Source organism: Tauraco erythrolophus, chromosome Z (assembly GCF_009769465.1).
Source record: "Tauraco erythrolophus isolate bTauEry1 chromosome Z, bTauEry1.pri, whole genome shotgun sequence".
Taxonomy (NCBI): Eukaryota; Metazoa; Chordata; class Aves; order Musophagiformes; family Musophagidae; genus Tauraco; species Tauraco erythrolophus.
In genome coordinates, this window is record NC_141496.1 from 10809231 (window position 1) to 10823200 (window position 13970).

The 13970-nt window shown below is 47.6% G+C and overlaps 1 protein-coding gene across 2 annotated transcripts in view; it reads left to right on the forward strand.

Annotated features, from left to right (window-relative positions):
- UBAP1 (ubiquitin associated protein 1) overlaps positions 1-13970 on the forward strand; it is a 47083-nt gene extending 33113 nt beyond the window's left edge. Inside the window, exons 4-8 of one of the 2 annotated variants that reach the window (XM_086629182.1) lie at positions 317-1246; positions 9672-9707; positions 10120-10317; positions 11767-11868; positions 13263-13970. In XM_086629182.1, coding sequence (XP_086485308.1) covers positions 317-1246; positions 9672-9707; positions 10120-10317; positions 11767-11868; positions 13263-13403 — 1407 coding nt within the window. In that variant the 3' untranslated portion in view covers positions 13404-13970. The remainder of the gene's footprint in view (positions 1-316; positions 1247-9671; positions 9708-10119; positions 10318-11766; positions 11869-13262) is intronic. The other variant, XM_086629183.1, reaches the window with a different exon arrangement.

Sequence of the window (13970 nt, forward strand, 5' to 3'; positions counted from 1 at the left end):
GGACCTTGGGCTCTGATCAGAAGCTCTAAAGCAAAACTAAATGTAGGAAGGAGGCAAAATAACGATATTCTAATCCAGGCTATAGACAGGGTTTGCTGCTAGAGGCAAAATGAACTACTTCTGGTGTCTCGTAGCTTTGCCAGTCTGTAGGTTACTTGAGATGCTGGTAAAAATAATGATGTTTGTTCATGGTAATTTGTGTAACTTTTATTCTGTGTTACTTATGTTGCTGTTAGAAGTAGTGGCTATGATCCTTATAATTTATATATATATTATTTTTTTCCCCTCTGTGCCTTTCCCCTCCACCCACTATCAGTATGACTTCTCACTGGAAAAGAAAACAATTGAGTGGGCTGAAGATATCAAAAAAATTCAGGCTGCGCAAAGAGAAGCCGAACGCAAGGCAAAAGAAGCACTAGCAAACTCAAAAGTGGCTCCAGAGGACAGCAACAAAATGGGGTTCTCAGAGGGACCTTGCCCTGAGGCCATGCCTCCTCCTATCAACCCCATCCTCGCCAGCCTGCAGCACAATAACATTCTTACTCCCACGCCAGCCAACAGCAGCTCTGTGAAGCAAAAGGTTCTCAGTCCACCTCGTCCAAAAGCAGACTTCAACCCAGCTGATTTTGAATGTGAAGAAGACCCATTTGACAAACTGGAATTAAAAACCATCGATGATAAGGAGGAATTAAAAAATATTCTTGAAATTCATGTTGGTACTACTGGGCCAATTGTTGCCCAGCTGTTAGATAATACTTTGCCCAAAGGAGGGTCTGAGTCTGTGTTGCAAGATGAGGAAGTTCTGGCATCTATAGAAAGGGCCGCGTTGGACTTCAAGCCCATTCACAAACCCAATGGCTTTATCACTTTACCGCAGTTGGGAAACTGTGAAAAGATGTCCTTGTCTTCCAAAGTGTCCCTGTCCCCTATCACTTCAGTGAGCAATATCAAATCCCTGTCCTTTCCTAAACTTGACTCCGATGAGAGTGATCAGAAGTCATCAAAGCTCACGAGCACTTTCCACAGCACTACCTGTCTCCGCAATGGCACTTTGTTGAGCTCTTTGCAGACCTGTGCTCAGAGTAAAGCTAGTGAACTGAATGGACACCATATGGTTGGTCTTTCTGCTCTCAATGAGGACAGTGGCATGGAGACATCAACGTTATCCTCTTCATCCAGGCTGCCTTCCCTGGCTGTGTCGACAGTTTGTACGGAAGAAGAATCATCTCAAAGCACAGCAACTATGGTAAAGACACTGTTGATAAAAGTTGGGGTTGCTGGGGAGATTTTGCTTCTGTGATATCCTGTGGCTTTGGTTTTAGTTTCATATAATGGGAGCGATGTGTAGGTGCTCTTAATTTAAATGGCAAATTCATGAATCCAACCGGTCTTCATGCTGATAGTTCTGAACCTCAGATTATTACTCTGCAGGGATCCTGCCCCTGTACTCGGCACCGGTGAGGCCGCACCTGGAATATTGTGTCCAGTTTTGGGCCCCTCGCTTTGAGAGATATTGAGCTCCTGGAGCGGGTCCAGAGAAGGGCGACTAAACTGGTCAAGGGGCTGGAAAATGAAACTTATGGGGAGCGGCTGAGGGAGTTGGGGCTGTTTAGCCTGGAGAAGAGGAGGCTGAGGGGAGACCTGATGACAGCCTACAAATACTTGAGAAGGGATGGTGGAGGTGGGGAAAGGGCTCTTTACATTAGTGTTGGATGATAGGACAAGAGGAAACGGGTATAAGCTTAGTCAGGGGAGATTCAGGTTGGATGTTAGAATTTCTTCTCTGAAAGGGTTGTCAGCCACTGGAATAAGCTGCCCAGGGAGGTGGTTGAGTCCCCATCCCTGGATGTGTTTAAGAAAAGGGTGGATGAACTACTTGATATGGTTTAATGGGGATTAGGGACGGTTGGACTGGATGATCTCTAAGGTCTTTTCCAACCTAGAAATCTATGAATCTATAAAAATCCGGTATTTTTAGACCAGCTCTGGTGATTTTTCTTTCACCTTTTCAGCTCTTGTTGTTCATAGTTGCATACCTTTCAACTAAGCATATAAGATACCTTCTTTGTGTAGTTCTGCATTCTGTTTTATCTGACTGAGATGTATCAGATTCTGAAGTGCTGTTAGGTTTTGAGTTAATCTCTACTAGATTTGTTCCTCGGCTTGCTTGTTTATTTGCTGGAAATAATGGGAAATGCAAGCTTTTCAAGGAATAGAAGCAATAACAAATTAAAAAACAGATGTGCTGTGTCGTTTGGGAAAGAAGGTGCTTGCAGTTGACCCGCAGTGAATTTTTTTTTTTTAATTTCTTCTTGAGATCTTTTTAATATGTAATCTTAAAAAGGAGGGAAATGATAGTGCTCTGAAATCTGGTTTTCACCCTCTTCCTTGTGAAGCAAGGCGAAAGGATTGCTCGGTGGATACCAAAACCAGTCTTGAAGATCATCTCGGATCTAATGTTGCAGTTGGTTGCCATAGACTCTGAGACAGGAGGTTGACAGTTTGTTTCTTCAAAGTTGTAGCAATTTCTAAAATTAGATGCATAGAATAATAGAATGTTTTGGGTTGAAAGGGACCTTAAAGATCATCTAGTTCCAATTCCCCTGCCATGGGCAGGGACACCTTCTACTTTGATAAGGTTGCTCAAAGCCTCATCCAGCCTGGTCTTCGACACTTCCAGGGATGGGGCATCCACAGATTCTCTGAACAACCTGTTCCAGTGCCTCACCACCCTCATAGTGAAGAAGTTCTTCCTTAGATCTCATTGACATCTGCCCCCTTTCAGTTTAAAGCCATTGCCTCTTGTCCTTGTGAAAAGTCCCTCTCCACCTTTCTTGTAGGCCCCCTTTAAGAACTGGAAGACTGCTGGAAGGTCTCCCTGGAGCCTACTCTTCTCCAGGCTGAACAGCTCCAACTCTTGTAGCCTGTCTTCATAGAAGTGCTCCAGCCCTTGAATCATCTTCATGGCCCCCTTCTGGACCCATTGCAACAGGTCCATGTCCATACCGTCAACATACTTGTTCATGTTGAGCTTCTCATCATCCAACAGCTCCAAGTTGTCCTCCTCAGGGCTGCTGCCAATCCATTCTCTGCCCAGCCTGCACTTGTGCTTGGGATTGCACCAACCCATATGCAGGACCTTGCACTTGGCCTTGTTGAACTTCATGAGGTTCTCACAGGCCCACCTCTCCATCCCTCTGAATGGCATCCCTTGCCTCCAGCATGTCCACAACACCACACAGCTTGGTGTCATCTGCAAACTTGCTGAGGGTGCACTCAATCCCACTGTCCATGTCACCAACGAAGATGTTAAATAGCACTGGTCCCAGTACTGACCCCTGAGGAACACCACTTGTCACTGGTCTCCGCTTGGACATCGAGCCACTCATTGCAACTCTTTTAGTGGGACCGTCCAGCCAATTCCTTATCCACTGAGTGGTCCATCCTTCAAATCCTTGTTTTTCCAATTTAGAGACAAGAATGTCATGCAGTGTCAAATACTTTGCCTGAATCCAGGTAGACGATGTCAGTTGCTCTTCCCCTATCCGTCAATGCTGTAACCTCGTCATAGAAGGCCACCAAATTAGTCAGGCAGGATTTGCCCTTAGTGAAGCCTTGTTGGCTGTCCCCAGTCACCTCCTTATTTTCCATGTGCCTTTGGATAGTTTCCAGGAGGATCTGCTTCACGATCTTGCCAGGCACAGAGGTGAGACTGACTGGCCTGTAGTTCTGCAGGTCTTCTTTCTGCCCCTTTTTAAAGATAGGGGCTATGTTTCCCCTTTTCCAGCCAGTGGGAACTTCACCAGACTTCCACAACTTCTGAAATATGATGGATAGTGGCTTAGCAACTTCATCCACTAGTTCCCTCAGGACCCGCGGATGTACCTCATCAGGTCCCATGGACTTGTCCACCTTCAGGTTCTTTAGATGATCTTGAACCTGATCTTCTCCTATAGTGGGCGCTTCTTCATTCTCCCAGTCCTTGCCTTTGCCTTCTGTGACTTGGGCTGTGGAGCTGGAGCTCTTGCCAGTGAAGGCTGAGGCAAAAAAGTTACTGATTATCTCAGCCTTCTCTGTATCCCCGGTAGCCATGTGTCCTGTTTTCTTCTGGAGAGGGCCCACATTTTCCCTAGTCCTCCTTTTATCACTGACATACCTATAGACACTTTTCTTTTGCCCTTGATGTCCCTGCCCAGGTTTAATTCTGTCAGGGCTTTAGCCTTCCTAACCTGATCCCTGGCTGCTCAGACAATTTCTCTGTATTCCTCCCAAGCTACGTGTCCTTGCTTCCACCCTCTGTAGGCTTCCTTTTTGTCCAGGAGCTCCTTGTTCATCCATACAGGCCTCCTGGCGTTCTTGCCCGACTTAATCTTTGTTGGTATGCATCTCTCCTGAGCATGGAGGAGGTGATCCTTGAATATTAACCAGCTTTCTTGGGCCCTTCTTCCCGCCAGGGCTTCATCCCACTGCACTCTACCAAGCAGATCCCTGATGAGGCCAAAGTCTGCTCTCCTGAAGACTGGGGTAGGGACCTTGCTGGGTGCTCTCCTTGCCGCTGTGAGGATCTTGAATTCCACCATTTCACGTTCACTGCAGCCAAGGCTGCCCTTGAGCTTCACGTTCCCTGACCTGCCCCTCCTTGTTGGTGAGAACAAGGTCCAGCATAGCACCTCTCCTCATTGGTTGCTCTATCACTTGGAGAAGGAAGTTATCATCAGTGCATTCCAGGAACCTCCCAGATTGCCTATGCCCTGCTGTGTTGTCCCTCCAACAGATTTTGGAGTGACTGAAGTCCCCCATGCAGACCAGGGCGTGTGAGCATGAGGCTGCTCCTATCAGTCTATAGAGGGCCTCATCCACTTGATCTTCCTGGTCGGGTGGACCCCCACTATGATGTCATCTGTTCCTGCCCTCCCTTTAAGCTCTCTGTCACCTCCTCATCCATCCCCAGGTGGAGCTCTGTGCACTCCAGCTGGAGAGAGACATAGAGGACGTGACACCTCATCCTTATCTCCCCTGCCTGTCCTTCCCAAAGAGCCTGTATGCTTCTATTCCAACACTTCTGTCGGTAGGAGCCATGCCACTAAGTCTCCGTGATGCCAATGAGATCGTAGCCCTGCAGGCATGCACACATCTCTAACTCCTCTTCTTTATTCCCAGTGCTACCTGCGTTTGCATAGACGCATTTAAGCTGGGTCTCCAATGAAGCTGACTCAGTGGTTGGAGTGGCTGGAATTCCCTTCTGCTGCTCTTCAGGTGCTCTTCGTTTGTCCCAGACAAGCCTGATACTGTCCTCCTCCCCCTTCAAGTCTAGTTTAAATCCCCGTCACTGAGCTCTGCCAGCTGATGTACAAAGACCCTTGTTCCTCTTTGAGAAAGGTGAATTCTGTCTGACCTCAGCAAGCCTGGTGCCATGTAGGCCATCCTATTATCGAAAAACCCAAAATTATGATGGTGACATCAGCCACAGAGCCATGTATTAATAGACTGGGCACATCTATTTCTTCCAATGTCACTGCCAGCAACTGGAAGGAGAGAGGAAAAAATAACCTGTGCCCCAGATTCCCTTACCAACCATCCCAGGGCCCTGAAGTCTCTTTTCATTGCCCTTGGACTATACGTTATGGCTCCATCACCACCCATGTGGAAGAGCAGTAATGAGTAACAGTCCAAGGGCTGTACCAGGCTGGTCAGTTTCCTGGCGATGTCCCTAACCCGGGCCCCAGGGAGGCAGCAGATTTTCCTAAGAGGAAGGTCTGTCCGGCATATCGGACCCTCTGTTCCCCTCAGATGGGAGTCACCTACAACTGTAATATGTCTCTTCTTCCTCATGAAGGTGGTCGTAATACAGGGGTAGGCCTCTCTGAGCCTGGCAACACCTCTGGTAGATGATGGACCATCATCTATCGATGGGCCTTCCACATCCAGAGCCTCACACCTGTTGTACAGAGGCACCTGGGAAGGTGAGGTGGGCAAGGAGAGGGTTCACCTGTGGCCCTGAGCATGGATGTGCCTCCATTCACTCCTTTCCTTTAAGCCATTGCCCTCCGACTGGTGAGGGGAGGATACAGAATCCCCTTCATCTTGGGACTTTTTTGGTGCCTCTTCCTGTTCCTGTCTCAGGTTGGGCAGAGCACAGTTCCACCAGTCTCTCTTTTTCTCAGACTCTTGGTTGCTCCGTGACCCTTCTGCTTCCTCTTGCAGCTCTGCTACCATGCTGAGCAGATCGTGCACCTGGTCACAGCTCAGACGGCTGTTCCCACCACTGCCGTCTCTTACCAGTGAATGGCTCCGGCACTCCCTGCAGCCTGGGACCTGGAGAGCCGCACGTTTTTGTGGGAGCTCTGTCTGTGTTGCCACATCCCTTCTGCTAAGTGCAGAGGGCTTGGCTTTCTGCAGAGTGGATACCACAGCTGAGCTCCTTCTGGGAGGGTGATGGCCACTGATTGAACCCACCCCTTGAGCTGTCAGGGCAACCGTGTGCCCTTCTGCCCAAGCTGCCGCAGCATGCCCTGGCTGCTGCCTCGCGCTCTGTGCCCTCCCTTTCCTCACCGATCCTGCCCACTTGTGCTCCCCATGCTGCTTTTGGTGGGGGGGGCTCCCCTCGGCAACTACTTTAAGGACACAACTTCACACTGACTGTTGTGTTTGTCTGTTTGTGAGTAAGAGCAGAGCTTTGAGTAAGCTTGTGGGCTTTTTTTTTCCAAAGAACTGAAGATCTGGACACCAGGATGCATGAAACCTAGTGAAAGCTGTGTAGTCAAATCCTCTAGCTGGATCCAAGATAATTTCGCTTCTTCTGTCCAATATAAGTGGTGCTTCAGTGGTTCCGTGGTCTTACTGGCATACTGCCGGTTTTTGTGTGGCACCATGTGCTCACAAACACGTAACACTGCTTCTCTCCTGTTGTTCTTTCACCGCTTCTCCGGCTTAGTTAAGTGCACTATTAATTGTGAAATAGTGTTCTGGTGTATTTGTCAGAGCGCAGCAGAAGAGTAGGTTACTGGTCTCTAGAACAAATACAGTACCGTAAGCTTTGGCAGAAGCAGCAATGCAGTGAGCAGCTGGTCACTGCTACACATCACAGGTTTGAGAGGCGATTGTGTGATCACTTGTAGCTCTGAGCAGAAACCTCCGAGTATGACATGTCTCTAGGGATTAACAGGAAAGATCACGTAGAACTAGGCAAATGGGAGTTCAGATGGCCAAATTCTCGCTCGTAACTATTCAAATCTCTGTTCTGGATTAAAACTTACTGAAGAACAAGAGCAAAGATATTCTTAAGAGTGCTGTAAGGGAAGAGACAAACTGATAAACAAAAAAATAGAATTACCAGAAGAAATAAAGATCTTCATTTGAAACTGTTTCTGCTTTGGAAGTAGCAATCCAAGAAACAGGCTTGCTGACAGAACTAGTTCTTTCTCTTTAAATTCCAAGACTTCAGACTTTACGTGTTTCATGGTTCCACAGTATGGTCCCAGTGGCTGGAAAATAACAGCCGAGCTGCAGGAAACTGAAGTAAATGCAACTAAAGTATTGAAATGTAACAAAAATCATCAAAATATGAAAATGATAGAAGTCACAGTCATCCCTGTGTTTGGCAGCAGAAGGGTCAAACCCTTTTCTGCAAGGTTACACAAGAATGAGCCTTTTTAGAAAGCCTCAGGACAATTGTCTGTCCCAGTGAATTCCACAGTGATTTTATGTATGATTTTTTTTTCTCACGAGACTAGAAATTGTAACTTTGGGTTTGGAGTTACCACTGGAGTTTATGCTTTACCAGTGAATTGGATCTAGGACTTTTTGGATGGAAGTAAACCTGCGATTTCTCTTAGGCTGCACTGATTCTGTCATGGGTGGTCCCATCCCTGCTTTTTTTTTTTTAAGTTGACTGATTTGCTTTTTGCAGCACTGTCAGAGGCAGAAATGACTAGTGAAGACAATAGGAATTGTTGGAATTAAACAAAAGTGGTTAATATGATGCATTTTATTTACAGAAATCTCTGGTTGCAGGAGGCTGGGGCGCTCCTGGTGGACCGTTGGGAATACAGCGCTGCGCTAGCGCGATGTGTGAGGGCACACAGCTACGGGCAGGGCTCCCGGCCTCTGTATGGAGCCCCTGAAAGTAGGCACAGTGTGCAAGTGCAGAGCTTTCAGTACGCACCTCTGCTTCTTGAGGGGCATGGAAAAGCGAGTTCGTCAGGGAGCACAGCTGCTGAGTGACCATTCCCAGCTTTGTCCCCTGCAATTTCTTTAATAAGCGTTTCCCTCCTCTGCTGGAAGTCACCGACCAGAAGCATGGGTTGTGAAGCTCAAATAGATGGAGGAGGAGGAGTTTGTATTCTCAGACCTTGGAGTCTCTGGTGTCAGCAGCAGTTTTGGTTTTCCTGGCTGCAGCATTGATAACAAAGCAGCATCCGTAAGTTTAATAACCAGCTGATTTCAGGGCTACTCCAGACCCCCGTTTCAGTGTATCCCATATTCTAGTAGCTTTTTGCTTTGGCAAAAGCGCCTGGAGAGCGTATATTCGGAGAACTTTTAACCACTCTGCCACCATGAGGAGAAATTCTTGGGTAAACCAGTCCATCAGGCTGAATACGATTTCTTAGGCTTCGTCTCCTAGAAGGGAGATTCTTACCTGGAGAGGAAAATGGTCAGAAATACAGAACAAAACCTCCTGGTGGTGGTTGGGGGCTTTTTTTTTTTTCAAATAAATGGAATTTGTCAAAATCCCAGTAAATTTTATCAGAATTGGTTTTCTATAAGCAGTTTTTTCTTGTTTAGTTGGGGCCCAAAGAAGGCCTTTCTGAAAGTAGACAAGCTTTCAGGCAATCTATGTGGCATAACAGGTATTAAAAAATGCAAAAAAAAAATGAGGCTTTTGGTCCACAGTGATTTCCTGCAGTCTTTTCTAATTCTATTTAAAATGCAGAAAGACTTCTAAATGAATGAGTTGAAATGTGCAGATTTGGTGGGGCAAAGTTCTGCCTTTGCGCTGCTGTTATCTTGGGCGAAGCAGTAAAAAGCAGTGGGTTGGTTCTGCCCTGTGGCAGCCTGGGTCTGCAGGAATGGAACAGGTGCACAGCAGGGAGCGTTACCCAACCTTGTTGGCATACTGGGAATGTGACCAAGTGTTGGGCGTTGGTAGAAAAATCACATGCTCTTTTCAGCCAGCATGTCACATTGCTCATATGTGGTGTGTGGAACGCAGTGCCTTTAGACTAGGAAAGGGTTGTATGTTTCTCTCACCCCTTGTCATGCTCAAAAAGTCAAGAGAAGTCTCTAGGCAGTGACGTCAAAAATATCACAGTCGTTCAGGCCTGAACAGGAGCCAGCGTGTTACGGTGAGCTGTGTGAACATGTAGCGGTCACAGTGATGGAATAAACAAGCTTACAGTTATTATGAGGGGGAACGCATCCTCCTTGGGGTATGCTCCATTTGTAGAGTGCTGAGAGAAGAAACAATCCTTGTGATGGCTATTGTATAGCTACATGCAGCTGCGTAATGTCTGCATCTCACGTGTGGAAGCCTGGTCTAGGTCACAGGTCTCCCTAGTATGGTAGACTTACTCCAAGACCTCTCCCGTCAACCCCTTCTGCCCTAGCTGTAGCAAATTCTGCTCACTAGTGCGTACTGTTGATAGTCATATCATTCGTGTGTTGTCCAACAGGTACACCCAGACAACAAGGAACCAGAAATCCCTGTGGTAAGTTCCCACATACCAGTGTGCTGGTACTGGATCATGTTTCTGGAAATCTCCAGCAATAGTGTTCCTTTGAGTACAGAAAATCATAGGCAATGAGTAAACTTGAGGTGAAGGAAGCAGGCTCCATGCTTGCTCTGAGGTACATGGTTTAGCTATATCATAAGGACCTTCCCTGTTGGAAAGGTTGGGTATTGAAGGGTTTTGGTCCCACCTGTAGGAGAGGGCATATTGTGAAGCATCTGGATTACTGATTGCTGTTTCGAGGATAAAGAGAGTATGATGGGAGTCAGACCGTGTGCACTGCTCGGTTTCTCAGATTAAATACATGGAATACCCTGGTTCTGCACTAGCCAGAAACAGAATGTGGGGATGCAGATGACCGTCACCTCAGCCTCTGCGTTTTCCCTTTTAGGTAATGCACCAAAATTTCCCAGTGTCTAAAGTGCCCAATAACACCAGCTGCACAAAGCAGTCAGGTAGCCCTGCTCCTGAGCTACAGCAGGCCCTCTCCGCTAGTGAGAGGCAGTGCATAGAGACGGTCGTCAACATGGGGTACTCACCTGAGAACGTCCTGAAAGCCATGAAGAAGAAGGGACAGAACATAGACCAGGTAAGATGTTGCGCAATGGGAAAGAAGCCCTTGATTGGGTGCTGATTCTGCTGAGAAACAGCCTTGGGTTTCCAAAGGGACAGGGGAAATACTTTTATTCCAACAGGGGGTTGCAGCCTGTGGCTGCTGTGACATTAACTGCTAGAGAAGTTGTCACCTGGCAGTAAAGGCTCCCAAAACCAAAGAAAAGAATGTTTGTTTGTGATGAGAGATTGCTTGAGTCAGCCACACCTGTGGGTGCTGAATCAGAGCTGCCCTGAGCTTGGGATGGGCCCTGAGCTCCATGTGAACCTGGGAAAGGTACTAGGTCTTCCCAGGAACCACAAAACCATCCAAAGGAAGCTTAGCGTGGCTCCATGGTATGCTTAGTACTGTGTGACAAAAAAGCTGCCGACTTCCCTTGTTCTCAGCACAAGGGATTGTGATGCTGACGTCTCTCCTCGTAGAGAGAGGCTGGCCCCTGCAGCCTTACCCTGAGAAGGCACCGCTGACCGACTTTCTTCTGTGTGCTTGGTTGTGGTGCTTCCTGCGTTGCCTCAGACGCGTGCTGAAACCATGTCACAGCGGGAAGCACTGCACAGTGCAGCGTGCCTCTGGGTCTTGTATCCGCTTCAGACAAACATTTTAAAGCGAGGAGCACAGCCAGGCTTTCCATGCTGACCCGAGGCAGGCTGCGTGCTGCGCAGAGCATCGCCTGGTGGGACTGCACCTGGGCAGAAGGGGTGTCCCAGTGACTCCTCTGTTTGGAGCTGATAATGCTTGCCCACTGCCTGCACGCTGAGAGCGGTTTAAGCTGTGCCTTGGAGTGAACTGTAGTATCAAAGACGTCCCTTAGGAGGACGATTTTTAAATCCTGCTGTATTTGCAGGCTGCGTTCTTTTTCCTGCCTAGCATTACCTGTCTGACCTTTCCCTGTACCTCTCCAAGCTGAGGACTGATAAGAAACTTGGCAGTGGTGTCTGTCTGGGTGTGCGAGCCGGGATTTGCAGCTCGCTCACCAGTGTGCTGAGCTGATCTTAGAAGGCTGACTGCTTTCAGATTGCATCAGCTCCTGCGGCTGTCTGAGAGGAAGCTGATAGCTGACACAACTTGACTGCGGGACCTGAGTTTCATTCTAAAAACTTGTAGTATAAAAAGCAGTTAAACTTTGCCTTCTGCTCAGTGATCAGGCACAGAAGTCTGAAGATGGGCTTCTGAGACTGTTCTGACTAGAGCAGAAGATGACTTTCAGAGCTGGTGGTAGAGCACAGGAGGACAGAACGGCTCGTCTGTTTTCTCTGAACAAGCTCTTGCATAAAGACCATCTCAGCTGTACTAGGAAGGACTTTTAATTGAGTCCCTGATGGAGCCTGAGGTAGTCATACTTGGCCCCTCTGCAAGTACAGAGATGATAATCAACCACACGCTGCGAATGCCACTCTGCAAACTTAACTCCTTCATTTCCCACAGGTTTTGGATTACCTGTTTGCACATGGACAGCTTTGTGAGAAGGGCTTTGACCCACTTCTTGTTGAAGCAGCTTTGGAAATGCACCAATGTCCAGAGGAGAAGGTGAGGGCACAGCGTGCTAAGCAATGGAGAGAATGCACCATGATGAGGAATTCCAGCAGCAGTTCCTCTGACTGGTGTAATTCTGGCTTTCATGGTAATGTTGCCTTGTTTCAAAAAACTGACTGCTGAGGGACATCTTTGCAGTGATAAAGGGGATATGTGTTCAAGTATTAGAATTCTTTTGCGCTGCTTTATTACTCTCCCTTGCATGCATTTTTATGGGGATGGGATTTTTTTAAAGACCCTGCTTATTCTGGTTGTAATGTTTTGAACCCAGGGGTCTCTTGTTGGCAAGGTGCTCGGCACAAAGACAGTTAATTTCAGAAGCAGCAAATTATCTTTCAAACCCTGCCAGCCTGCCCTGGCCATGAATTTTCTCCCTTGCACAAACACATCTCCCTGGCTGCTCAGCAAATTGAGTTAGGACGCACACTGGAAGAAGCTGGAAAATAAGGTTTTTGGGGTCTGGTTCATTGTCTGCCTGCTTTACCAGCACCAAAGGAACAGAGGCAGGAGTGGGTAGCCAGGGCAGAGGACAGCAGTATCCTTTAAAGTCTGCCAGCCTCTTGTGTGCCAAGTTATTGTATGAAATCTTCAGAGGTGCAACCCAAACCCCCACTCCAGACATATATATGCGCCTCCTTGCCTTTGTTGGACTTAGTGATGAGCTTGCAAACAGAAGAACAACTGTGAGGATGGGAGAAGTGACCAAGTTCAGGAAACACATTTGCCACTGGCTTAATCCCAAAATTGGAAATGGCTAATCTCATGATGGTCCTTTTCAGCCTGCTTGGTTGTTTTGGGCTTTTCTTTCCTCCGAGTGGAGCGGAGGCACTGTAAACAGCAAAGGGTTCGCAAAAGCCTGATGAGCTCGTTCACTCCTTGTCACTTTATTTTTCCAAAGCTCAAGGAGGATTCGTGGTTGATGTCGATAGTATCATACACAGCATGTCCAGTAGGGTTTGTCCTAGTCCCCCAAGTTTGTCCTAGATCTGAAGAGCCAGTTCATAGCAAGGGCAACTGTACTGTTCCTAGTCGAAGGAAGTTTTAGGGGCTGCTGGATTGGAGAGTGCTGTACCATCAGTCAGCATTTTTGGGAGCCCAAACTGGGCCAGACCGATAAATTTCCTACTGGGAGACACACCCCCACAGACTGAGCTTTGGTGCCTCTGGTGGACCCAGGGACTGAAGGCGGGGCTCCTTACCCTGCTGCGCCCAGAGGTCTGCTGGCTCTGGTGTGAGTGGACTTTGTCCAGAGCTGGAATGGGTTCTGCCTGCAGAGGAGGAATCCACCCTGTGGGGTGCGGAGCGCTGAGGACAGGCTCTGTGCTGAACCTCCACCAAGCACTGATTCTCTTTTCTCTTGCAAACAATGGACTGTCTGTGTCTTTCAGATCACAGAACTTCTCCAACTAATGAGTCAATTTAAAGAAATGGGCTTTGAACTAAAAGACATTAAGGAGGTCTTACTATTGCATAACAACGACCAACACAGTGCTTTGGAAGATCTAATGGCCCGTGCAGGAGCCAGCTGAAAACACATTCCTGGATTCTCGGTATGCAGTGGAGCAGGACCGCCCGGCCACCTTCACATCCAGTGTGATTTGCTCTCGGCAGGAAGGAGTCCAGCTTTTTGCTTACATGGGAGAGTGACTGAGCAAGCCTGCCTGCGTGCATCACTCCAGCATTTCTCTTTCAACTGAGAGCCAACTTTCTTTCTTAAATTAAATTTTTTAAGTGTCCTTTCCTAAGTTTCCTTTTTCCAGCTTGGTCACGGAGAGCTTAGACTGCCCAACCTCTACTGGAATTGTACATAGGTAGAGACAGGAGTGGTTTCTCCCCCTCACTGTTGCACTGGAGTTAGACAGAAGAATACTAAGTTGGTTCTGAAACTAGGATGCTTTGGTTCTTTGAAGCTGCTTTTGTGGTGTCTGCTTGTACTGAATTACTTGACTGTGTCACAGTCCAGATTAACTGGTTAAATTCGACCTTTAGTGCAATGGAGTTTTACTTTTTGGTTGAAAGTTAGTCTGCAACTTAGTAAAACACTAGTTCAGAAACTGTCGCTATGCATAAAGAGAGAAGCTGTTCCTCTTGTGTGT